This window comes from Coturnix japonica, chromosome 3 (genome assembly GCF_054131305.1).
Source record: "Coturnix japonica strain WE chromosome 3, WE-NBRP24, whole genome shotgun sequence".
Taxonomy (NCBI): domain Eukaryota; kingdom Metazoa; phylum Chordata; class Aves; order Galliformes; family Phasianidae; genus Coturnix; species Coturnix japonica.
The window spans coordinates 47,671,918-47,699,191 of record NC_140665.1 but is presented as its reverse complement, the minus strand read 5'-3'; the positions used below and the strand labels follow the sequence as shown (position 1 = coordinate 47,699,191).

Sequence of the window (27,274 nt, the reverse complement as noted above, 5' to 3'; positions counted from 1 at the left end):
AAGTTAAACAAGGCTCAGGAATATTTCCTAAAAAGGCTGGCTTTCCTGAACCATGTTTCCAAGCACTGGACAGCACATTTATGCTCTGAATTTTTGATAGGAAAGCATGTTCTTTTCTGAATGTCTCCCAGGGTCTGTATTCTCTGAGCTCTGCTCTCTGCGACAGTGACATGGCCTGAGGGAACAGCATACAGCTGTGTGAGGGGAGGAGCAGCTGGGGGTTCGGGAAAGGCTCTGCACCAGGAGGCCATGGACATGGAATGGGCTGCCCAAGGCAGTGGGAAAGGCTCCAAGTGCCAGGGTTCAAGGTGTCTTTGACACTGCTCTCACATATAAGGTTCAGATTTTGGATGGTCTTATGTGGAGCCAGGAGACAGGCTCAATAATCCTCGAGGATCCTTCCACCTGAGGATATTCGATGATTCTTGAAGGATCAGAAAATCTAGTTTACATTTGCTGTATTCTAGACAGTTGGGATACCCTACTTCACCCTGGGGTGTGGACTGCCTAAAGACAAAGGAAGTATTAACTTCCATTTAACTCTCTGTGAACAGAGAAGATGAGTTAAAAGCACATTTAAAACCTTTAACACTTCCTAATTATTGTGTTGTGTTGTTTGTTTGTTTAAAAAACTCTACAGAGCACTATTTCTAACAAAATAGAATGAGAGAAAAAATTTCAGAAACACTTCCAAATTGCCATTCACTTGGTTGTTTAACGTCAGGTTACACCTACATCCTTATTTGGGGATATAACTAAAAGTTGTCTGGTTATCCAAGGGCAAGACTCTACGTGCAGGTAGAATTTTATCAAGACAGTTAATATAGTTGGGGAAAAAAAATCAGGCCCTGAAGGTCTTCTTCAAGCTTAAAGCTTTCAAAAGCTTAAAAGTGAAACCAAATATCCCTTGCTCTTACTTTTGTTATTTTAAATTGGCTGAACAGTTCAAGAGAAGGCTGTAGATAGACCAGGCACAGAGGGGTCTATTTGCTAGGAGACAAGCTATGAGCTGCAGAAGAGACAGAATGGAAAAAAATTAACTGTGGAAACGTCAAGAGATGGAAACATGACATAAGGTAAGAGTCTTCACTTAGTCATCAACCTTTGGTATCAAGTGGAGCTTTGCCTTCCAGTTCTTGGACTTCTCCACTATGAGAGTCAGGATAGAAGCAAACAGAAGTTACAGTTTCCCTTCAGGACTGCGGCCAATCCTTTTAATTTCAGCCCTATCATAGATGCAGTTCTGGGCTTAGGTTTTGCAGCACTCTGTTTTGAGATCTTGATGTGATACACAGGTGTCTAGATCAGTGTTGTAAACAGAATTAATAAGGGTTGACAGCAAGGTGTGCCCTCAGCCTCCTTGTAGCACCTTGCAAGATTGCTTTGGCCGGGTGGTAAATGTAGCAATGCATTCTCTCTTGAGATATTTCTGGATTCATGGCATGATTTGACAGGATCCAGATGCCAAACACAAATCCAGCGCTGTTGCCTTGAGGTGTATCAGGCTCCAGATTTGTAAGGTGCAGTAAAGAAGCTAAATCACATTTTCCGTTGAGCCAAAATATGGTAAGTGGAGTTTGGAAAGCAAGGAAACAAATAAGGATTCGGGATTTGCAGCCAGATTTTCACAACACCCCGCTCTTGATTCGTGCGGTCGCCACTGACAGATCCACATCCGTTCTTTATTCAGGCGTTGTGCTTCAGGTGCCTAACATCCAAAAGTTATTCAGGCACTACATCGCCGTATCGTTCTCGACGACACTAGAAGAGTTGGACAGCTTTCTATAAACCTTTTCCCGTACTTTCCTCCCCCCCGTTTGGATACATCACCGTGGGACAAGAGCTAACCCCAAGCGGGAGCGCAGCGCGGCGGGGTCGGGCCGTGACTCACCCTCCGGGGCCGAGCGGGGAAACTCCCGCTGCCGCCGGGCTGCGGTGGCAGAGCGCATGTGCGGAGGTTCCCAGCCTCCGCTCCTCGCACCCTCCCCTCCCCGCCTGCCTCTCTCCCGCCCTTCCTCCCTACTGCCGTCCTCCTCCCCGCCCGCCGCCGTCTCCGCTCCGTGCCGGCTGTGGGTGCTGAAGTTGGGCGGATGGCAGCAGCCCCGCTCCGCTAGGGACGAACCGCCGCAACCCTCCTCGGGATCGCTGAGCGCCAACTGCACGCAGCCGGGCGGGGGTGGGTAAGGCGCTCCGCTTGTGTTTGAGCCCGCACCGCGTTGAAATGGCATCAAAATGTCTGCTTCGGAGTGATGCGCGGAGTGGGGGGAAAAGGAAAAAAAAAAAAAGAGGAAAGAAAAGAAAACAAAACAACAAAACGGAGGGGGGGTTGAGAGGAAGAGGAGGGAGGAAGGTGAGAGGGAGGGAGGGAAAGAGGATGGATGGAGGGTGACGGAGAGCAGCCGAAAATGCGTTCAGCGAGGGGACCGGCAGTGTGTGAGTGTGCGTGCGTGTGTATGTGTATATGTGTGTGTGTGCAACAACGGGCGGCTGCGCCGCCGAGGCTGCATGCAAGGTGGTGTTTCAGCATGTGTGTGTGTGTGTGTGCGGCTCCGTGCCCGCGGTGCACAAAGGGGTGGGGAGCCGTGCCGCTGGCTCTGCCCGCTCCCTCCTCCGCAGCCCCTTTGCCTGTGCCCGGGGTGCCGCGGGAATCCGCCGGGCGATGCTGCGGGGATGCGCCGCGCCGGGCGATGCCGCCCAGCCTCTGGCGGGGGGAGAGGGCCGCCCCCGGGAAAGCCGTGGGCACGCGCTGGCGGGGTGACAGCCGGCGGCTCGCGGTGAAGCAGCTCTCCTGCCTTTCCTCTTGACCTTCCCTCTTGTAACGCAGGTCCGTTTGACAGGGGGGGAGTGATTATTGCTATTAATGCAATTAGTATTTCAATCGGAGGAGCCGGCGTGAAGCCGCTTTGAACGCAAGAGCGGCTTTCCGACCCCTCCTTCTCCCCGGTCTCGCACTGGGGAGCCCCCGCCGCCGCCCTTCGGGGCCGCACCGCCCTCCGTGGCACCCGGGCGGCACCCGCCGCCCCCGCCCGCGCTGCCCTGCGGCATCGCCATCCGCCGGCCCCGGCCTCCTTCCCGGGAAATGTCGGAGGGCGGGGGCGGCTCGGCGGCAGGAGCAGGTGGCGGGCGCGGCCGGCGGGGCAGGGGCTGCTCCCGGTGCTGGCACAGACACAGCGCACGGCGGCGCGGGGCTTCCCCGCACCCGGGGAAACACCGGCGGGGCGGGGGATGCTGCCGCCCTTCCAGCCGCCGAAAGCCGCGGTGCGCTGTTGCTACTGTTGCTGCTCCCGCGGTTCCTCACCTCTCCCCAGGATGAAAGCACCCGCAGCTAAGGAGGCTGTGGTTGCCTCGCTCGTTTATCGAGCCAGTGTTGCACAATTTATAGCTGCCTCTTGTTGATTCCTAGGGAAACCCTACCCGCTCTGCCTGGCTGAGAACTGGCAGAGGCATTTAGGATTTCCAATATTTGGTTTCCTTGATTCTGTATCTGAGTTTTACCCGAGGCACGTTATAGGTTTGCTGCTTTTGCAAAATGGATGAAATCTCAAACACCCTGCTAGGTAAATGTGAATGAGTTATGTATCATTCTGCAATACTATTGTAGGTAAGAGGTGATAAATAGCTTTCCACAAATGTAATATATACACACATTGCAAATTTTGAGAGTTCTTTAAAGGAGGATAATTCTTATGCAAATCAGTGGATGTGAGTGTCACCTTCCTAACATAAGTCACTGGGGAATCTTCCTGCAACCCAAGCTAGTTAGGCAAACAAATTATTTGACCTTTATAAAGAGATGGTATTACACACTGTTATCCCCATTATCAAATATTTATTGTCATTTGATTGTATACTCAGCATAAGCAAAGTCCTACTGAAAGATGCGTGTGCCCCACCCCAATTAGTTTGCACAGCTGAAGGCAATGAGAAATGCAAGTATATTTACCTCTGTAAAATATGTGAGAGTCAGACAGTGAATGCCTTTCTCAATCAAGGCCTCAGGTCCTTCCAAGTAGCCAAAATAGGAACATAATTTGATTAAAAGCACACAATCAAAAGAACTGCAGTAGTGAGTTAGACATCCAGTCCAATATCCTGACTCTGACTGTGGTCATTAGCAGATACTAAGGGGAGAAAAACATAAGGAACAGAACTGGTATGCAGTGATTTTTTTTTTTTATTTTTTTTTTCCTGCTATATGTTTTCAATCCCTGTAGTACAGGGATTTCTTAAAGCTCCAGTGCTTGCTTCCAGACCATTGTATTTAATAAGCCCCTGACTTTCTCTACTCCCTTTTCTTAATCCATTTATACTTTGGTCTCAACCACGTTCTTTGGCAGTGTGCACCACAATTTAATTATGACTTGTGTGAAAAAGTACTTCCTTTTGTTTGCCATGAACCTGCTGTCTGATGATTTCATTAGGTGCTCCTTAGCCTTCGTGTGTGACAAAGGCATGCCCTGTGCCTGCGCAGGTGCTGGCAATGTCCTCACAGCAGAGCAAGTCCTGCACTGGCTGTTCGGGTCCCTTCACTTTGTCTAACATTAATTGAGGAGAGCTGCCTGGGGCTCTAAGGACATCTCAAGTCCTTGGTCTTTATGTTGGAGTCTATAGACAAGAACAAACATTCTTTTTCTTGTTATTCCATGTGGACGTTTACAAACAAAAATTGCCCTGAACCTATGAACTCATTTCACAAAGGCACTGAAAAGCTGTCTGCTGAAAATTAACTCCCTGCACTATTGATTGAAAATGAAGTCTGACTGACAGCAAAAGTCCCCATCCTAAACCAGTCTCTCCTTAACACAAACAGAAGGTAAAATGTTTTCTTTTCAAACTACAGCGTTTTTCAAGAAGTATACTAAATACAAAATGGAAGCTGCACGTGAAGTTCGTATCTATGAACTCTGCACGCTGGGATTGACATCGCTAATAATTCCTCTGCATAAAGTTAATTTTAGGGAGTGTGTGTAACTGAATGATGAGCATAGTCTCAAAAGTAAAGTTTAAATCTCCTATAAAGTCAAATTGATTTGTAAGGACCTGTGACACAAGGAGTACTTCTGAGGTTGAATCGTGCTTGTGGAGCATCAGTATTAATGAGACTGATGTAGCTGAGAGCTTCCCTTATCTCACTGCCACTCCATACTTGAGTCCATCAGAAGAGTAATTTAAGAGACTAGAGAGCTAAAAACACACAACTTAGACCCAAAGTCTCAGAAAGTAGCCATGGGCACAACTTGGAATAATCCACAGCAGATTGTGGGCAGATGAAGATCAGTAGAAACGCACATAACTTGAGAAATTTTTCACACAAAAAAACCAACCCAAAACACCAATGGCCTCAGGTGCTGTAATCCCAACAGTTTAAAGGAAGAGGGGACCAGGTGGCATTATTTCAAAGACAGGATAGAATGGATGTCAATCAGTCTGACTCTAACCAATCTTAAACCAAGTATGAGAATGGTTTTCCACTAATAAATGGCATGTATGTGTATGTACACATGCATATATAAATGGCAAACATATATATTTACATAAGCTTTCCATTATTTAAAAATGCATAAGCTTGGAAAAAAATTTCAGTAAGATTAATGAGATTAAACCTTTTTTTTACTCCTGTAATCAGTGAATGGAACCACTTTCTTACTTGTATGCTTCACACGTGTCTTCAAATACATAGCTCATGGGGATTCCTGTGGGGACTCACAACGTGTACTATATAAAGCTGTATCAACTCTTACAGAGGTATTGGTTGCAGTTCCATTAGCTCCCTTCTGATCACATCTCCGTGCTCTCAGCTATGGATTTATTTTGCACTCATACCAATGTCCCAGGTTTGGTGTTCTTAATGAAAAATATATCCTTACCCTATTTGTAGTGCTTGTTCTGTGAATATATAAATAATTCTCTAAGAACATAAAAATAATGTGCCAATTAGCTTGGCTTAAAATTAGTTGAAAATGAAATTGTACAAGAAATTTAGCATTTCTATTGACCACTTGTTTGTCCTAAGCAGTCCTGGTAATGAAATAATGTGATCAGACTTTCCATATTGTTAATTAATTAAAAGCTTGTGCATAGGGTATAAAAACAAATGAATAGATTAAGTCATAATTAAGTTGATCTATTTATGGTTATAGCTAATGGCTATAATGATGCAGGCTGTAAGCAGGCCTGTGTGAGTGGCTTTGCAGGCTCCCAAGGGGTGCTGCCCCTCTCCTAAGGTATACAGCCTGTCAGCTCTGCACCTCAGCAGGTGCTGTAAAGTGGGACTGTGGCACAGAGCTGCATGACAGCCAATCCCATAGGTAGGTTATTGCTTCAGAGACCTCTTGCCTGGAAAAAGTGGGTGCCTCTACCCAAAGTTGAGTATCTACTCTCAGAAGGTTTCTCTTGGCACTGCCACTGCTTCGAATGTGCACAAAGGAAGCAGCCATGCATTGTAACTGTGGCAGGGAACTACGGGAATACTTAAAGCACACAACCAATGATCTCACAGTTTGAACTACTGCTCCTTCCCAACGAGCACAAAACCCAGGCTGAGGCTAACGGATCCTCTAAGCCAAAGTCGGGGCTGGGCATGCTGATGTGTTTCAGCTGTTTTACACTGCTCTGGTGATGCAAAATAGCTGAAAATCCAATTTAAACGACTGATGTGCTTTGTGCTGTTCTACTATATTAATTAATCTCAGCTTAATTTTTTAAAATGTAGAATAAATCAAAGTAACACAAACTGATTTAATACTGAATCTATCATATCTTTATGTTTTTAGTGCTAGCTTTGTCTTCGGGCGCCTTGTTTATAAAATATGGATGAAATGCTTCATATTTTTCATACAATCTCAATTTTCATACATTATTTATTTAGAAAGCAAACGGCAATGAGTTCTTAGAAATCATAAAATTTCTGGACAAAACACATGTAGGGAATTTGCAGGTAGGGAGGTGGAACAGAAATAAAACATTAAGAAAATCTTAAATCCTAATGCCAGCATTAGATACTACAAATTACACTAAAAGACATTCAGATATCTTAAAGATGACTGCTGCATAATCCTTCTTCATACAGAAATACAAAATAAATAGCCTAGTTTCATCAGCAAGAAAGAAAGTAAATTAGTGAGTGATGCATTAACACAGCTATGCAGCTTCTGCTAGCAAAGCAGCTTCCTTTAAAGCAGCTTGGCTCTTCCTTCCAGTGATGCCAGCCCCGTGCCTGATGAAATATGAGGGAGTGCTCATAAGCTAGATGACTCTATAGAGCCCTAAGTCTATATGTGCTGCCTGAGAGAGAGTGAAACTAAGAAAATACAGCCTGTGAGAGGAGACTACTACTCAGTCATGGCTTCCTGCTGTAACAGTCAGTTGAATATGCCACTTCGCTTTGAAATTTTAGCTCAGTGCAAGTCCAAGCAAGACTTTCTGTTAGTCTGTTTTGGGAAGGTTGAATATGGTTTGGGCTGTTCTGTTGTGTTATGTTTTGCTATGTTATGCTTTACTGTGGTGTGGTATTGCTGTAACAATGTCTTCATTTATCAGCAGCTCTTGACAGTTCCAGTAAAATAATCCCATGTGCTCATAGATTAGATAAAGCAATTAGACCACAGGAATCACAGATGAAGGCTGTCAGGTTATCCTTAGCACAACATTCATATGCCTATTACTGTTCAGACAGCTTTCAAATGAGAGAGCTGAAAATGCAGGTCACTCCATGAGGCAAGTGTTCAGTCAGTTGTAGATACATTGCAGCTAAGGCAAGGAGCTTAAGTCCTTCTGTTGCTCACAGTACCAACCACTGTCACCATATACACACTGATCTCCTAAAAGCCTAAATAAGAGGTAAATATCAATATATATTTTAATATTGTGCTTATTATGCAATTAGAGTGACCTTCTGCAATTAGGAATTTTGCAGTCAGTCTACTTTATTATGGAGCTCTTACCCAGTCCTGCAGGCAGCTCCTAGTCTTCATACTGCACCACACCTTTGGGTGGTGTAAATGAGGTTTTCTCATTGTTTGCACTGTATGAAAATCTAGAGCAGTGAGTCATAACTTCCTTTACATGGGCTTCACAAGAAACCCCGATTTAATGAACATAGGTGGGAAGTGTGGTCCTGATTACTCAGTATCCAAAAGATAGCTTTGTTTCCATGTCTTAATGTCTTCAGAAATGAAAAACGCTCTAAAATATTAATGAGATACTTTCACGGTTTTCAAGATGAGTTTGAGAAGAGAGGAGTGAAATGTGTAGCCTATGTTTTGTTATTCATTTACAGTGGCTTAAAAGTATACCCATGAATTATTTTCATGCTTAGCTTTACTTTGTTGGAATGTGGTTGTCATATAATGGTCTGATAATCTAACTCATTTGGCTTGATACATCTCATAATCTAGTAACAAATGTTTAATTTGTACTGTTTGTATTTATTTTTTTTTTTCATTGCTGTATTTATTGTGTTAAAAGATTTTTATCAACTCTTATTGTCTCACACAATGTGAAAAAAAATGATAGTAATATTCAGAGTCTTAGCTGCATGGTAAGCATCATGCTTACCAGAACAGACAAGGATGTTTTCAGATTCAGTATCTGATTAGTTCGTATGTAAAACCAGCCTATAGAGCTACTATAAAAAGTCAAGACAGTACTTGTGTGGTGAAGGTATAGAAAAGAATAGAGGGAACACCGCTGCCCAGTGAATGTAGCAACTTCATAAATTATGAAGTTATGAATATAGCAGCTATGAGTGATCAGCGCCTCTACAACTAGGCAATGATCAGTGATTCAGTATACAAAGATTCACTTGGTCAGAGAAGTCTGGCTGTTTATGGGATTTGTCCTGAGCTCTGCCTGCAGAAGAACCGTCCTGTATCAAATACCTGTCTTAAAGTGCATGTCTGTACTGCAAATTGCAGTGTAGGGTAGAGAGATCTGACATAAGTTGAACACTGGAAAAATCTAGTTATAGCAGCACTGTATACTGTGCAAGAAAATGCCCTTATTTTACCTCTACTATCTGTATGCCATCTCATATCCTGCAGCACTCAGAAACTGAAAAATCCACTCCTCAACTTTTTTATTTTTAAAACTAAATGACTCCTGAGGGCATTTACCATGAAATATGTTTCATACTCTTTCAGTCGTTGTCTTAGCTGTTCTTAAACCTGCCTCAAATGATCAATATCCCTCTTCATCTAAGGACTTCCCAAATGTGTTTCAAAAGCAGTCAGTGAAAAATACTGCAGTAACGTGGCTTTCACATGGTGAAGATTTTGGATTCTTATAGCTAAGGAAGAGCAGCTCTTCTGGGTGCAAGACTGCACTTAGCGCTTCTTTTACTTGCCATAATTTTCAATTCTTGTTAGATTCCAAAGTTATATCCCAGCAAACAAAAAACAAAACAAAACAAACAGAAGTCTGAGCTGGTATACCAGAACCTGACCATCTATGTATGGCATGGTTAGAGTAGTCCCAGATTCAGAGACTGTTCCCAAAAAAATGCCTGCATGAAGCTGTTCTATTATTTAGATCTGGGCAGGCTAATTAAAAAAATATAACTAAATTGTTCATTTAGCCTCAAAGACAGAGAAGAAGCCCTGGAATTGCTTAGCTTTTCAGAATACATACATCACATCTTTTCAGGATAATACTTCCAGCCTCTTGCTTTGGCTTGCATCCTATCTTCTCTGGCTTGGATTCAACCAAAGTAAACTCCTCTTTGCTGTAACTTAGTTACAAATGGATATAGATCACCCTAAGTTGATGATTTGTCCTTGTTGACGGCATTACTCCCTCAATATTTGCCTACTACAAGCATTGTCATTAGCAATTTGTATAGTTCCTTCTGTTTTGTTCATAATTTGGGGAAGGTTGTCAAGTTGCATATTAGAACAAATTTCTGAAGTATCCAATTAAAGATCATTTTTAATTTCAGATCAAGATTTATCAGTTTTTAGTGCATATAATTTTAACCAAGTTCATTTTCATCTCATTTATTCTACAATCACAATGTTATGTGTACTAACAGAAGTCAACTGATTTATGTTGACTATGTAGGCATCAACTTCAGCCATCAAATTGGTAGGTAACCTTATGTAGGATATTCATATAAATATATTTCATTATTCTAAAACATATCTGTGTGTGATATAATGGGAAAGTTAGATATACCTTCTGTGATTGAATTTTGATGAGCTTTTTTCTTGACCAGGCATATAATGCTTGGACAAACACTCTGACCTGGATTCATACAGTGTGTAAAAGCAGGTGACATTTCAGAAGCTTTTAAGAAAATAGAGTTGAGAAATCTCCAAGCAGTAAAACAAAGGAGTTCTATGCTTCATATCATGATCTTGAGAATCTAAATAATCTAGTAAACACTGAGAACAAATACAGAACACATTATGAAAAGTCTATCCTTACTAATGCTATCTAAGGAAGTGTTTTAAAATATTTCTCCCATCATGCCATTTTTCTTTTCTGCTAGCCTATTGTTTGAAGAACCATGTCACTTTTGCATTCTAGGACATAGCAGCACTGCTATTCCATGGAAAAAAACCAAATGGTTATTAATTAAGTGATTCCTCAGGATCACACAGTAAATTACTGACAGATGCAGAAATTGAATATAAAGGGGAAAAATAGTTTTCTTGCTGATTTAAAGAGTTTAAATTTAACACCAAGAATCTTGACTCGAGCTTCACTTGACAGCTTAACTGATATGTAAGATATCAAGGATAGCTTAAGCTGCAAAAAATCTCCCGGACAAAAATGGGAATTTGCATTTGACTCAGAAGTCAGTCTTTCTAATCGAATGACCAGTACAAAGACCATGTATTTTCATCCAGTATCATTACACTGATGCCTTGCATGTGTAACCTGATTACATTACAATATTACTTATGGCCCTGTTAGAAAAACATCCCTCACTAGGAAGCATAGCTTTGGGTGGTTGAGCAGTGTAGCCCTACATTTTGTAAATGAGGAGAAAAGGGAAACATAGTCAGTTTCTGCACTTGATACTTTCTGCACAAATCTTCTGATATTTGGTTTATCAGTTCTTTTTTTGTTTCAGTTTTGTTTGGTTGGTTTGTTTGTGGGGTGTTCTGTTGGGTTTTGTCTGTTTGTTTGTTTGTTTGGTACGGTTTAATTTGATTTTGTTTTGCCTTTTTGTGTATGTGTGATCCATTAAACTATTATAGCTTTGTCTGAGATAACTCGTAATACATCGAATCAGTAAGATAATACCAATGCTAGCTTTATCAAATGAAATATAAAATAATTTTCTGCACTTACCTGTTGCTCGTTTTTCTGATAAAATATCCTATGAGATCATGATTATAAGGCACACCATTTATTTTATTTTTTATAGCTAGTAACAGGAGGAGTAAGAGTGAATTAACTAGTCAACTCATGCTTAATTCTACTAACGAATGCACAATACATTTTCTAATCCTAAGTTATTGTGAACGTCAGCAACACTGTACATTCTTCAGCTTGATTGAATCTTGGCCTAGGAGAGATGCTTTAATCAATCTGTATCAGCATATGTATTTTTATTTTTAATTTAGCTTCAAATATTTTGAATAAATTGCCTTGTGCTGAGCACAGAACACATCCATGGGCAGTGGCATAAGTTACTTCCCGTCAATTTTTCCAAGATGTTTGCTCCAAAGTATTCTGATACCCCAAGTAAATATGAAGTAGTTTATTTTTTAGTGAAATGTTACTCTATGTTCCTTTAAAGATGGGGTAAAAGCCTCATTGAATTCAAGTAAATATGGTTTAAAATAATTTTAATATAAGAAGAATACATTTGTCTGATAGCGTAATTTATTGCAGACTGAGCTGTAGCTGGAATTCAATTGGTTTAAGGTACATAAGGGTTTTAAGAGTCTAGATACTTCAATTGCTATTAACATATAAGGCATTTTTCCATTAACAGAGTTCTATGGCAGTAACTATTCTTACATGCTATGCTTGCTGTCAGTCATATTTCAAACATGCAAATGCAAGAGCTGTATTTAGCTTGTTAAGTAGAAACTATTCTGCTGGGCAGTGAGATCATATGCAGCTAAGGGACTGAATACCAGAGACATCCTGACTTTGACTTTATTATGCGAAATATTAACTGGAACCACCTGAAGACAGCATTTTATGTTTTGAAACGAAGCTAAGCAGTATTAAAACAATATACTTTTGTTTTTTTTTTTTCTTTTTCTTTTAAATGTGCTAGACCTCAATCCATGTAGGCGAGAGACTGCTTTAAATTGTGCTAGAGTCTTATCCTCTGAGGTAAAGAGCATATGCAGCAGGGTGCCAAGCAAATCAACTGCTATTGAACCAGACTGGCAGCATGTGCTTGGCAGCTCTCTGGTTTAGGCTGCTTTTTTATTAGTATGGCCAATTCCAGCAGGTGGCTTAAGAATAGTTGCAGGAGCAATGGAAAATAAGAGCATAGAGTGAAGGAAACACCCTGGCTAATTGCATCCAAATCCCCAGCTGTTTCAAACCACCAGTTCTTACTTTTTCTTCTTTTTCAGGATCAATTTAATGTTAGAAGCAGGAAGGGTTTTGCATCTACTCTTATTCTCAGAATGACCCAGAGATCCAGTTGATAACCTTTTTCTTCTTTCATGATGCATTTATCCGAAGATGGTTTATTCCCCATTAGTTCCTTTGCAGTCATCCGTATTAAACTGGTCTCCCATCCTTCCATTTGTCCACCTAACATAATCATCTTCCCCCCCTTTAATATTTGTCCCCATATTGCTCCTAAGATCAAGTAGACCTCAGAAGATGGAGGGAATCCTCAGAATGTGAAATCTCTGTATCTTGTGAAGGAGGATGACTCAAATGCCATTGCAACACCTCTCCTTCCATTCATGAAAAACCTCGTCCATCTCTTTCTCTTCCTAATTTGATCTATGGAGTTCAGTGTAATGAGAATGTGATAGACTGTATGACTACTCCATAAACATCCTCTCACTTTCTTTTATTTAAGGCGATTACATGGTAAGGTGCAGCTAACACCCAAAGAAAGCTTAGAATTGTGTCACTTGAGTTCCCGCACTGTGACACAGAGCCTTCCTTGCTGTAAATAATGGCATCAAAACACATGAAATCTAACATCTAAGAAAAAATTCAGCCACATAAACTTCTACAGTCTGTGCCTAACTGAAAGCAATATTCTGATACTCCTAATGTTGCAACTTATTCTGTGAAGAAACCTGTTGATTATGGTACTACTACTGAGATGAACAGGTGACTAGTTCTCAGGAGATGTGATGATAAGAGCTTACACACAGCCACCTGTATCGTAGGTCATACCGTGTGAAAGAAAAAGGAAAAACATTTCTGGTGCAATAGTAGTTAGGAAAAATAAAAATTCCACCAACTTCTGTATGCATCTTCCCTATCTTAAATGTAAAAAAAAAACACCAAAAAACAAAATAAAATAAAACAAAACCAACGAACCAACCAACCAACCAAACAAAAAACAAATCAAACAAACAAAGAGAAAGCAGAGAGAAAAAGTGTATCTGAATATTAGAATGAAAATAAGCAAGACATAAGATAGGAAAAAAAGAGAGAAAAATATATCTCAGAAAACTAAAATTTTTTTCATTAGTCTTATTAGTCTTTAAAATACACTTAAGTAAGTTTTGCTGAACTTATGTAACTTTAGTAGATGCAATTTCTTTAAAAGTCAATACACGTTTATTTCAAACCAAATAAATAAAGGAAACTACAAATTGAGGTGTTGCTAATTTAATTAAAAAATAATATTCTAATATAACAATTTTCTATTACTCTCCCAAAAGCTCTGCTCTTACTTACTGCTACTTACTATTTAGAGAGGCCTAAAAGTTTTTTGGCTTTTTTCGCTTCTTTTATCTATCACAGGATTACATTTCCACTGACTGGGATGCAGGATAGCTTAAACATCATACATTCTCTTCTCAGACAGAAATTGCTTTTTCAGGCAACACTGCTGTAAGTTATTTACAAGTGCTTCTCGATTTTGGCCTCTGGTAATATAAATGAACAAAGTATATACAGACATTTAGATATTAGTCTAGAAGAACAAGGTTTCGACAGTGATAACTGTAAGATGCAGATGCTTTGGTTCAGCTACTTGAGGCTTCACAGTGCAGTCAAAAATGTCATACACTTATTTGCTACTGCATGAATCACCTTCAGAAGAAAAGTAAAATCATGGGAGAAAATGAAGCATTTGTCAAATATACAAAGAATCTGGATCATTTGGATGAATTGGTTCATGATTGTTCTTATAGTTCAGCTGTACTGTGAACTAGGTATTGTTGACCAGTGGGTTGAACTAAAGAACAGTTGAACTGAAACAGATCATCCTGCTTTATGAAAGTTTCTCTCTCATACATGAAGAACACGGGATGCCCCGTCCTTGGAGGTGTTCAAGACCAGGTTGGATGGGGCCCTGGGCAACCTGATCTAGTAAAGGCGTATGTTTGGTGGCCCTGCTAGGCAGGGGGGTTGGAACTACATGATCCTTGAGGTCCCTTCCAACCCGGGTAATTCTGTGATTCTGTGATTCTGTGAACACCTAAGCAAAGGTTTGAACCGACAGTAAGCATGACATTTCCTTTATTCTACTTACTGTAGTTCTAGCTGAGTATTGAGTTGAGAAACACTCAGCTCTGTGTTAGGGCAGGGACCTTGCTGCAAAATGAGATTTGGCCAGGCTTAAACTTATGAGGGCTGAACAATGATCAAATGTCTGATGCAATTAACAGGCAGCAATGCCTTCAGCAAATGCAATTATAACTCAGCTTCAGTTTATTTTTAATAGTTAAAAAGAAATTGTATTATTCAAACAAACATTAAAACCTTTCAGAAGCTATCTAAATTTGGCTTCTAGACTGTTTCAGACTTTGAATGTTTTTCACTGCTTCTGAGTAATGCTCAAGTTTAGTGATATTAACAAGTTGAAAATGCTTTCATCCACATCTCCTTCCTAAGATGCTGCATGGATGCCAGACCAAAGGGTATGTGTCATTAGTATTATCTACATGTGTCAGAAGAGAGTTCCCTGGTTATAGAAAGCAGCTACCCCAAGGTTGTAGCTATGCACACACAATTTGTTAATGGCCAGTCTGGAACTCAGGCACTCTAAATAAATATTTGGAGACAGTGCTGGTCTCAGTGACCAAGTAATGATCACTGATCTTGTCTGTGTCCACTGACTGTTTACTCCATGAGGCTCAGTGTCTGAGCTTGCCTGGCCCTCTTCTACATACAAAAATCTTGTCTTGTTAGCAGCATAGTGATGTGAATGGAACATGGGATCCTCCCACCCATACAACTGAGTGGAACACTTGATTTTTTGTCCTCTCATAAGCAAAGCTTCTTAAAGGCAGAAAGAAAGTCACCACAAAGCCTGTTTATTCAGTCTACAAATATAATCTGCAACTCCACAAAATAAAAGATTAGGTATGAATTTTTACAAAATATTGTTGTCAAGAATATCTTAATCTTTGTCAGTCTCTCTCCAGAAGTCATCAATCCTAATACAATTATAACAATGTTATAAGTTAGGATATAAGACGTCAAAAAAAATTCAAGAAATTTTGAGACATTTTGATTGTTTTTGAGGAGTGACCGTAACCTCTTCAAAGCAGCAATGGGAGTGGCAAGATCAGAAGTAGATCTGTAGGAATATGATGATCAGTGGCCAGAGATAGTTGCTGACAGTGGAAGTGGCCATATACGTTTTTAAAGTATTCAATGCTCCTGCATCCAGAAAAATGAAATTAAAAATATTTTCAACAAAAATATCATAATGCTTGCCCACAAGTCTACTCCAGTGAGAAGATGTGTTATTCCTAATAAATAACAGCAAGGCAAAACTGCCAGCATTTTGAATATGGGACAATGGGCATGAGCATAGGCCACCAGCCTAGCAGAAAAATCTGCAAAAACTTACTTTCTGACAAAACATGCAGACAGTTCAATTAAACTCTTTTTCATTCCACAAATCTACAAAAACAAGCAAGCAAACAAACAAAAGCTTTCTGGAAGAGGAAGTGCGTGAGTCAACTTCACATAGAACAGAAGTTTATTCAATAAGTGGGATTAAACTTCTATTGAGATGCTAACTACTGTTTCATTGTCTGGCATACAGCCCTTTTATATGATCTGAAAAACTTCTTATTCCACAGTCATATATATTCACTGTGAACCTTTTGCCTCTGGCTTTCCAGCTGTTTCTTTGCTTATGTCTTGAAGCAAGTACTGCTGAACTTAAAGAGCAAGAAAACAAATTATTTATAGAGACGGTCAACTGAAAGATTTAGGTGGTATGTACTACTATCTAGATTTCCCAGGTAAAGAAACAATTCTGCAAGATTGGAAGTAACCTCCGGAACCTAAGGGATCTACAAGATGTTAGAAGGAATTCAGTGATGGCAACACTGACACTGAAGTATGGAAAAGGAGAGTTCAGAAGTAAAAGTAAAGAGCATAAAGCTGAGGGGACAATAATAAAGGTGAGGTAGGAAGACCTTTTGCTGCATAGATAGGAAGGCAATCAAATCTCTGAAAAAAAAAAAAAATGAAATATGTCAACAGATGAAAAGACAAATGAAGGAGTGAGGAACAAATGATTGAAGTTTAAAAGGTTGGAAACAAAGTGATTTGAAAGATTATGGTACAGAACAAACTGGAAAATCTGGAGAGGAATTAAAGACAGTTTCTTTTTATCCAGTGAATTTAAGTAGCCAGTGCAATCTCAAGGAGAATGTCATAGGTAGATGAGAGGCTGAACAGAGCAAGATCTCACCAACCGTAAGCTGACTACAGAGATACCAGTGTAGACATAAAGCAGTAGAGAAACATATTGTAGGGAAAAGAAAAGCAGTGTTAAAGAGCTAAAAAAAAGGTGCTGGAGAATTTCATAGTGAAGACTGAGGGGAACGAAAGAAACTTATTATTGTCACTTTTTAACATAAATGCTGATTTCTAATATTTTTTTCATTATCAGATGTGGTTTGTAACATCTGAGGATTTTGGTGTCTGTAACAAGGTGTTTATTTCACCTGAATATTAGTCCAGTTATTAATGAAGTTTTGATTTTAAAATAGTTTAAAACGTAATACGTATCTTTAACTGAATTATAATGCTGCTCATCAACAGCACTGGATCCAACCAACCAACCAAAAAAAGGTTTAGTTTTCATTTGCCATCTGCAACTAAAGTTTCTTCCTGAGTCACTCAAAACTTTGTACTGTTCAACTAGATCAAAACCAACAACAAATAGATAACATTTTTATAACCTCTCTCCCTTTCTAATCATTACCTACATTCAAATTAAGACACCCCACCCTCAAATTAATACTTCTTTGTATAAAGAAGAGCAAATACGCTCCTCTTGAATGGAGAGAAAATAAACTTTTCCAAAGCTAAACTACATTTGTATCTAAAGATCCCCCCATGAAAAGAAAGAATACAGACAGCTTTTGATAGCAGTAAATGCTCGTGCCATTCCTTTATGAGCGGAATCTACTGAAGACTTTTCTTGTCCAAAGCATACTTTATTTCTATTACAGAACTAAAGTATTAAGGAAACAGATACAGCTGAGCCAACTGAAAGCCTTCCAAAGATTTTATCGCTGCTTTTTGGAGATAATTCAAAATTTCATCATATCCTAATCAATATCCTTAACATTTCAAAACTGATTTTGTTTAATTGTTCTACTACAAAAATGCAATGCTGTCCACCATCCAAAATTTCCCTAATTTTTTTTTTCTCATCAATTCTGTTTATGGAAGATGCATAACTATCATACTATAACATAACTATTGGCAGCACTGTTTTCAAGAAGTATCAGTTCTCTGGTAAACAGAAAGATACTAGCTTTTTCATTAATGTCTAAACTCACACTGTGATGCAAACCTAAGATCACCCGATTTGAAGGGGTTAGAGGCATTACTGATTGTTGTTCTTATTATGAAAAAGTAAACGTAATTTTTAGACAAAACAGAATTTAAAGTATTGAATGATTTCACTTAATTGGAACATTTCTTACATTTCCATTTTGCATTCAGCCTTCCAGGATGAGGTATATATGTATAAATTGAATTGGCATGACATAGAAATAGCCAAAGAAGAATTTATCTTCTTTACTCAGGCTTGGATGGTAGTAGCTGCTGTATGTACCTTGGCCACAATCTGCTACCAGGAAACCAAAGTAGTGTTTACTTGGCTTTCAGTCCTCTGTATCCAAGAATCCTCAATATCCAATTGCCCATACACCCAAATTTCCCAAGTCATGTTCCTTAGCTGTCTCTTATTCTGCTTACAGGCATGCCTGAAACTGCTTCCAGCTGTCACTACCAGCTTTTATCAGGACAAGTTTTCTACCAGAGATCTCAGAGCTGGAGACATGCTGAAAATGTACTTCTCATAAATCAGCTGAGCTGAGATCACACAACACAGGAGACAAATCAGCTGTCACTCCAAAATATAGCCGAAGAAGGATTCTAGTCATAAGTTGGTTTTGTAGTTGTTTAATCCCCACTGCTCTCACCAGAACTGCTGCCATTTTCTCCATCTTTCTTTCGTGAAACAATTGGAGGATGGGCAGCTTTGGCCAGGATGTGAGATGCCTCAGTTCCACATTGTGTGAATCTCAGTTCAGACCTTCCCTTCTCAGACACAAGAAGACCTGCCTTAGACATCAGTATTGCATTCAGAAAATTTTTAAAGGGAAGATCACTTTCTGCTATTTCTGTTGACACGATGCTGCTTTTCAAAACAAAGATACAATAAAAAAAAACCTCTGCACCCCTGCCACCCCCAAAAAACAAAACAAAACAAAAACAAAAACAAAAAACAGACACTCACACTGCTTGGACCCATCAAACAAACAGCCATTTTCCAAAGAGGCAGCTGAGTACCCAACACTGTGGCTCTCACCTGGCAGTAGGAACATCTTGGTAGCTGCCCTGTACCAAAGAGAATGATGGAGCTACATTATTTAATATTTCTGATATTGAGTGAAAGAAAGAAAGCACATCCACCATTTCATTTTTCAAAGTATAATTTGGTCCTTAATGTGTTTTTAAAAGAGGTGACTCAGAGTCCTAAATCTAGGAGAAGGCTATGCCTCAAAATCTCTGTGATTCTGCAGTCCAGCCTGGATTTCTCAGTCCCAAGAAGGGGCAGTTTAAAGAACCCTCTTGGTCATGTGTCCCCCACTCCTGGTGCTGCTGCTTAAGCCAAACCAGAACTGCTGCTTCTGTCTCCCTGCCACGTGTGTATCAGTCCAGAGATCTAATCCAGCTGACTACTATAGAGTTAGTTTCCTGACACAGCAGCTACTATATGGCTTAACACATAGTAGAAATACATAATCAAAAATCAGGATTCTGAGGACTAGTGGCATAGACTTAAGCTGGCTGAAGCTGCCAAGCTGCATGGTATGCTGCCTTCAGCAATTCATCTGAGGTGTCTAAGTCTTTTAATTTATTGCAGATGCACAGATAATTCACGCAGTACTCTTTCCTTCTTGGAGGTAGAAAGGCCTCTAAAAGCAAGGTGCTCATTGTGACTTTGTAGCCAGAGTTCTGTAATCTGGTATTTGCAAACCAGCCAAGCAGGCCAGCTCTCCAGGACTCAGTAGTAGTCCCCATGATGTGCTAGAAACAAAAGGAAGCATTGGTTTCATTTTCTCATTTCCTCATTTTGCTAAAAATTCCAGAACTGTGTGATTTATCCTTTTTTTGTTTGTTTTGTTTTGTTTTGTTTTGTTTTGTTTTGTTTTCTTCTGGTATTCTGATTGGGCCTTAGTTTTAGCTTTAGGAATTATTCTTATGTTCAGTCTTTTTTGTTATCTTGCAAAAAATGTGATCACGTATGGTAGGACTGACATATAATACATAAATAAATGAATAGCTGAAAAAGGTCTTTTAACATTTGAACTATTGTTCAAAGAGATGGAAGATGTTAGTTAAAAAACAGACAAACAAACAAACAAACCATTAAACTAAAAAAGTCTGGGTCCATTCCTGGAACAAAGACTAAACCTACAGTAAATTTTACATGCAACAAATTACTCGACAAGTTCTCTTCAAAGACCTGCACCTAACTGGTGTTCAGCCTAACCAGACATCCTAAAATATGTTTATTTTTGCAAAGAAGTTCTACACTTGTGTGTTTTTCTGAAGCTTCCAAGTAGAAAAGTCATTTATACCCTACCCCATATTTTTGTCCTTTTTCTGTTTATACTGTAATCACGTCTTGTGATAGTTCACCTGAGTGAAGACATTTACCAAATCTGATCCTGGTACCAATCCTGGATCATGCTTTCTCTATATATTGTTGGCTCTCTGATCAATTTGGCATGCTAGGATTTTAGGATATGAGAGAGCAGAGAAGATGAACACTGAATGACAAATCAAATAAAGAATCGGTGTGGTCTGTGAAAGAAAAACAATGGCTTACTCTAAGGGACCACTTAAAACCAAAGTACAGTAAGGAGCAGGTTTTTGTGCTGAATTAAATTTTCATTATCTGGATTGCATTTGGAGCACAGAACTAATGTCTTCAGTTGAAAAGCATGTAGATAACTTTGTGTGAGACTAAGAGACTGACCAACTTTTTTAAGCCTCCCATGAATGTGACACAAATGCACCAAACCAAGAATAAACGAATAAATGGGGAAGCAACATTCCTATCTATTGCTTCAGTTACTTAGATAGAAAAAGACACACCATTAAAAGAGAAAGGATTATAAAAGCATATCACTAGACCACTAAGTTTGCCTTGTACTTTGCTGTAAAAGCTAGGAATCTTCAGGCTGAGTGTTCTGAAAGCTTCCCTATTCAGCACGATACAAAAAAACCACAATTCCTACATTTTGTTATGAGTCAAGCCAGCAAGATGTTTTTAATGGGCTTTCAGGTTTGATTTTTGAAATATCATAGTGTCACTTATGGTAAAACTAGAACAAATAATAGCATCTGTCTTGAATATAGCCATCTGAACCCCATTACACCCTAGCAATGCCATTAGAAGTGTACCAGCTATCTTGTACTGTCTCTCTATTAAGTTATCTTCCAAAGTGATATCCTTCTTACCAGGAAAATTTGCCAAGCATATCTAAAGAATGATTAACTGATTATATATATTTTTTTTTCAATATTTTCAGCTAGTCCAGTTTCTAGTTTTTGTTGTTTCAGATATCACATCAAAAGGCAACTTATTTGCCCCATTTCATAAAAATAGCTTCTATATCTGAAAGAGGGCCATCCTCATTCCATATCTAGGTTAGTATAATAGTCATTTTTAGTTGAAGATTATGGATTAGTTGCTTCAGAACAGAGAAAATCCATTCTTCAAGAAGCTATGGTATGTGAAACTTGTTGGATTACTTTAGGTTAGAATATGCAGTTTGAAAGTGTTTTGTTTATACCTGTCCTAAAGCAAGCATGCCACAGTGATCGGTATCAGCTGTTGTTGAAGAAAATATACTGGAGAACAACTGCGTACACCATTTAGAGTCAGATGAATACCACTGAATCTTTGATATTATTTGGGTAACAGAATCTGACTTGGTGCTGAAGACCAAAGTATTATTCTCTTGACTGCAGCTGAGCCTGTATAAATTCACTTCATCTAGTGGACTTTCGGAGCTAAGCTACTAGATAGCAGAGGCTGCATCAGGAGACCAGACTGAGATTATTTCTGAAACCTGAGGTCAGTTATAACTGCCTGGCTTCTCACTGACTCAAATTGCAGTTTTCTGCCACGATGATAAAGCATAACCCATCTTTCTTCTTGCCAAATGGCTATGAACTGCCGCTAAAGCTCTGGAGTAGAACTCATCTATGGCAGAACCATAAGCACCTACTGAATTACAATGAAGCAGCATAAAGGAGGATTGAGTAAAGAAAACAGGTGGAAAGCAAGCAGAAGATGCTTAGACAGCTGGCAGAACTGCCTTTGAAAAGGAAAACAAGGTGAACACCTGCAAGCTTCTACATCGTGGCGCATGTCATCTTCCTGAGCAAGGAGTGCAAGCTATCCTCTGCATTTGATTAGGAATAATCCTGACTCATTTAGGAAACAGTGTATCCAAGCTTGAGTTCTGATTGATACAAAAAAAAACCCAACAAGTTTGCATCTGCTTACACTGCAGTTCTCAGTATCTTCCTGACTATCAGACAATAAAGCATAACACTGAGTCCTGTATTACTCCTTTGTTCTTCATCTGAATAAAATCATGGGGGTTATCTATTCTAAAATAAGAACTTTGACTTCAACTCTCCCACCATGATAATAATTATGATTATTGTTATCATTTTAGAAGCAATTTGACAGTCTAATATCAAATGTGTGTAATCCTCACTGGTGATATTTGGGCAAGTCAACAGCCTTGTGCTTGAATCCCTACTCTGAACTTTTCTGTATAACTGGAGGGAAAAAAAAGAAAAAGATTATCAACAAAAAGAAAACAACTACCTTCTGCATTTGCTTTCACATTTATGTGACAACCTGTAGGATATGAAAAGTCATCTTGCTTTCAGCATTATTTGGAAACCTGATTAATATCTCAGCCCTGAGATGCTGATGAAAGCTCTGTGCAAGTGTGAAGTGATGGTGTGTAGGGCATAAGGCTACTTTTTAACAAATTTCATTCGTTAAAATGAGTAGTCTGATGTACACTAAAGCAACTGTTTAAATTCCACTTCTCTGACAGCTCGTATAAAGCTTAGAGCTCACTATTCACTTTCTTGTTTTATAATACTGGTTTAATACTGCATTTCCAGTATAATAGTAAAGAGAAAGTAAATGGTGACTGGAAAATCATAGATATATTTATGATTCAACACTGCTAGAAAGCACCTATGCAAGTAACACATATCTGTCTCATGAAACAAGTACCTGAGAAATCTCTCAGTCTTTGCAGAGGTCACTGCATAACTCTCAGTTTTGCATCTCTTTTGTCTAGACAGGAATCCTTCCAGACAGATCATGTGCTGAGATGTAATCAGGACTAAATAACTTACTGTTATATTCAGTAAACTTGATTGTGGTCACTCTTCTGTAGCCAAGGACAGGAGTAATCATATGGTTATTTATGAGTCTCACAGAGATTTATTTTCACATAGGCTTACCTGGAACCTGAGAGAAATAAATACTTGAAGAATTTTAGTATTATTTATTTAATTAATTAAGATGGAAACCAATAAAAAGTTTCTTAAACTGTTTGCTGAGATCTCTGGAAAATGACTGTCAGTATAATCTTGGCACTTAAACAAAACTTGGAATAACAGGTTGTGTCAGTTTTGAAGTTAACTTTACTGACTGACAAATAGGCATCTCAGCTTGTACTAATTGTTGATGTACTGTTAGCAAGTAAATCTTGTGCCTTGCAAACTCTTACTGCTAGACATTAAGTGCATTTCATAAGGAAGTCTAATCTCATACAAGAACTAGCAGCAATATGCTAGTCAAACATATCTTTCCCATTGATAATGTGATTTATTCATCATTTTCTTCTTGAAAATTAAAATTGAGATCAACGCTATTGGCTGTACTTGCTAGTCCTTTTGTTATGGCATTTTTTTAGTTATCTGGACACTTTCATGCTAATGATTGACCATCTCTGTCTGAACAAAACCAAATGATGATATGCCTTCCTGCAACTTTTCTCGGACATCCTTGTGATTTTGGAGACTATCAGGTTTAAATTCAAGCCTGTCATTGCCACATCCTGAGCTGTACCTCTGTAAATGAAGCAATCCTGAAAAGAGAGCAAAAATCATATGTTAATAAGTATGATTGATTCTCTTCATGGCAGTTGAATGGAGAAAAGGGGAAAAAAAGATGTAACATCCTTTGTCACACAGCTCCTTTCCCACAGGATAATGTCACTTCAGCAGCATTATAATTCTCTGTGTACTCCTTGACCGTTTGAAGGGAGATTTAGATTAGATGTCAGGAAGAAGTTCTTTATTCAGTGTGGTGAGGCACTGGCACTGCTGCCTAGAGAAGCTGTGGGTGCCACATCCCTGGAAGTGCTCAAGGCCAGGCTGTATGGGGCTCTGGGCAGCCTGAGCTGGTGGGTGGCAGCTCTACCCACAGCAAGGGGGACTGGAAATAGATGCTCTTCCAAATAGTTCTCTTCCAACTCAAGCCATTCTATGATTCTATGACACTGCCTGACTATTCAACACTATGTGACTGAAAAAAAACTCTGGCTTTCCTTAATTTTGGCTAAAAGATTCCATTCCACCAGACCAACTGTATACTTGTCTGCTGGAGTACTCAAAAGGGGATGAGCTATTTCAGTCAGATAACCCAGATGTTTGTAATAGCAGATGTTAAATTGTTTGAGTGTCTAAACATTATTTTTCTTCTTCTAGTTATGAGAAGTAAAGAATAACTAAATTACTTCCTAGCTAATATATATATTTCTAGGAAAAAGTACATCCAAGTGCCTTTGTGTCCACTCTTTGCCATTCAAGTATAATTGTTTAAAGTGTAAAAGCTTCGGTAACCTAAAAAGCTTTTGTTAGTTTCTATATTAAGTTAAATATATAACATATGATAAGGGAACTCTGTTCTCTGTTGTAAAATAATCAGGTATACCATTGGATAAATAGCAATCACTTGATTAGAGACAAATTTAAGGTATTCGTTCATGTCATAAAAATCAAGTTTAAACACATGAAATACTCTAAATTTATTCTCTAAATATTAGTTTGCTGTGGGCTGGAGTTGTTTTTTTGTTTGTTTGTTTTTTTTTTTTTTTTTTTTTTTTCCCAAATAACCATTTACAAATTCTATTCTAAGTTCTGATTTCTCCTTTCAATTGTTTTCCTATTTTAATCACAGCACAGCAGTTTTCCTTATTCATGTGGAAGCACTCAGGGTTTTTTTTTCAGCATGACTGCTAGAAAACAAGATAAATTGCAATCTAGTGGAAAGTATGACTTTTAAATTTATAAAATTAGTGGTTTAGATACAAGAGGAAAATTGGTATTATCATAGAAAGACTGTATTCCACTTTTAACTCTCAATGTCTCTAAGACCTAGATGGCACAGTGTCCTGAAAAGCTCCAGCCTAGAAAAAGAGACAGGACAAGATTTTCCATCTCCTGAGCATCTTTAACATTTTCCAAAATGTTTCTGTCTTGAATAGCTGAAAAATTTGCTCAGACATAGCATTCCTTCCTGGGTAGAAAATCAGGAAATTTGTTAAGATTAATGAAAACACAGATTTTTTTTTAGAATGCTTTTATTCCAGTTCCCAACATAAATTGATTAGATTAAAAACAGAAATGTCTTTAAATGAAAAAACTGGCCTCTATTTAGGGAAAAAAACAAACAAACAAACAAATGAAAAAGTGAACAACAACGGAAAAACACCACTACTTTAATGAGATACTTTGGCAACTTCTAAACTCTATTTCAAATAAGATTATTATTATAATTTTTTTTTTTTTAAGGACATCTGTCAAAAACAATTGCTTCAGTAGTCAGTTTTGTTTTTGACAAATATGATCTTTTCTATTTGAAAAATTCCTGACCAAGTATATTCTGGAATGACATGGGAATTGGCTAGCAGTTGGGCACTGTGCAGAAGAACTATGACACTACCCAAGCAGGCTGCTACTGAAGGCATAAAATTAAGGTGATGTTATATAAGGCAGCTTATTTCTCCCCAAAAAATATCGTAAGTGCATAAAGCGTTACTGATTTTGTTTGTTGTGACAGCATGGGGAGCTAGCATAACCAAACTGAGATTGCTTCTTGTCCTGACTGTGGAATGCGCCTGCACTTATTATGTCCTCCTCAGGACAGCAGTGTATATCAACATGCATAGTGTCAGGGTCATCAGCATCTCATTACAGAATCACAGAATCACACCATGAAAAAGAAAAAGAAATAAAAAAATATAAAAAATAGATTTCCCTTTACTCCACAGAATGGCTTTAGTGATAGTAACATCCAGTAAGCAGATTAAGTTCTGCAACTGCAGGGCTATGAAAAGCCATCTAAGTGTATACAGTCACGTCTTCCTGTTCCTGTTGTAATACCTTAACAGAATAATTACCTTGCTAGTTATAAATTAACCTTCCATATGAAGCATCTTCAGGTTCTTAGGCTAAATTTTCAGGAAAATAACACAGGTTCTCTTTGCTGCTACTCTAGCTCCCACCACCCTTGCCACTACTGCAGGTGCCTCACTAGAAGAGGAGGTGGGAAGGTGCACAGAAACAGCAGCAGTGCTTACAGCAGGAGCTCTACTTGTGGAGGTGGAAATGGTACAGTGATAAGCGCAGTGCAAAAGAATCTGGTACAGGTGGGATGAGCAGGAAGTTCTGCACTCAGTGGAAATGTGTAGTATTTAAATAATTTTTCCTCAAATTGTTGAAGCAACTCTGCAAAATTTTTGAACTGGTATTCAGAAGTACCAAAGCATCATTTGAACAACTCTGACCAAGGCATTTCAGACTTTAGTTGAAGAAAAGCAGCTTTATATTGTACCAGGATCTTCTCTACCCACTGTTTCCCATGATGTGCTCTCACTGTTGAAACTTCTGTGATACATTATGTGGTTTAGATAGTAAGAGGAAGACAGTGCATCATAGGAGATAAGTCTAGCAAACACTCCCAGGATTTGGAAAACTGATGAATCATGACAACATCAGTGGAAGAAAGATCCTAACACTGAACTGAAAGATTAAAAAAGTGGAAAGGGTTCTCCCAGCCAGAAATTTAGAACAAAACCAGCAAAATTTTTTCCACCACTACCACACTCTTTAGGAACCTGTAATGTTGCAAAAATGCAGTTTTCTGACAATCACAGGAAAATTCTGATTAATCCTTGGTACAATCAGGTTAAGTGTTATTTGCTATGCAGCAAGGCATAACTATTAGTTTCTGGGGATTTTTTGCATTTTTTTTAGACGCAACTTAAAAATACCCATGAAATTTGTTTATCTGCTATCATCACCAGCATTTAGTTTGTATCTGTTTTGCTGAGAAATAAATGCAATCACACTTATTAATATTACCAAGTAATTCACAAGTGATGCAGATCACTGCAGGTTATTTGGAAGTTTTATTTACAGATATGCCTGTAAGATACCCAACAGTTTCATGAGAGACCAAACTATTAGTACAGAATGGTGAGCTACATCACCTACGTATTTTTCAAAAGCCATTTTTTGTACAGCTGAATTAGTTGTCGCTTTGGAGCAAATGGTATCAATGAAGTATTGA

The 27,274-nt window shown here is 38.9% G+C and overlaps 1 protein-coding gene across 12 annotated transcripts in view; it reads left to right on the top strand.

Moving 5' to 3' along the window:
- Positions 1-1,684: 1,684 nt before the first annotated feature.
- RGS17 (regulator of G protein signaling 17) overlaps positions 1,685-27,274 on the top strand; it is a 69,385-nt gene continuing 43,795 nt past the window's right edge. For 6 of the 12 annotated variants that reach the window (XM_085541517.1, XM_085541520.1, XM_085541514.1 and 3 more), the window contains exon 1: positions 2,028-2,176. Coding sequence is in view for 3 of the 12 variants with exons in the window: in XM_015858237.3 (XP_015713723.2) it covers positions 1,948-2,180 (233 nt within the window). In the remaining 9 variants the exon portion in view is untranslated. Of the gene's footprint in view, positions 2,181-27,274 lie in introns of all 12 variants that reach the window. The other 6 variants (XM_085541519.1, XM_085541513.1, XM_085541511.1 and 3 more) reach the window with 3 other exon arrangements.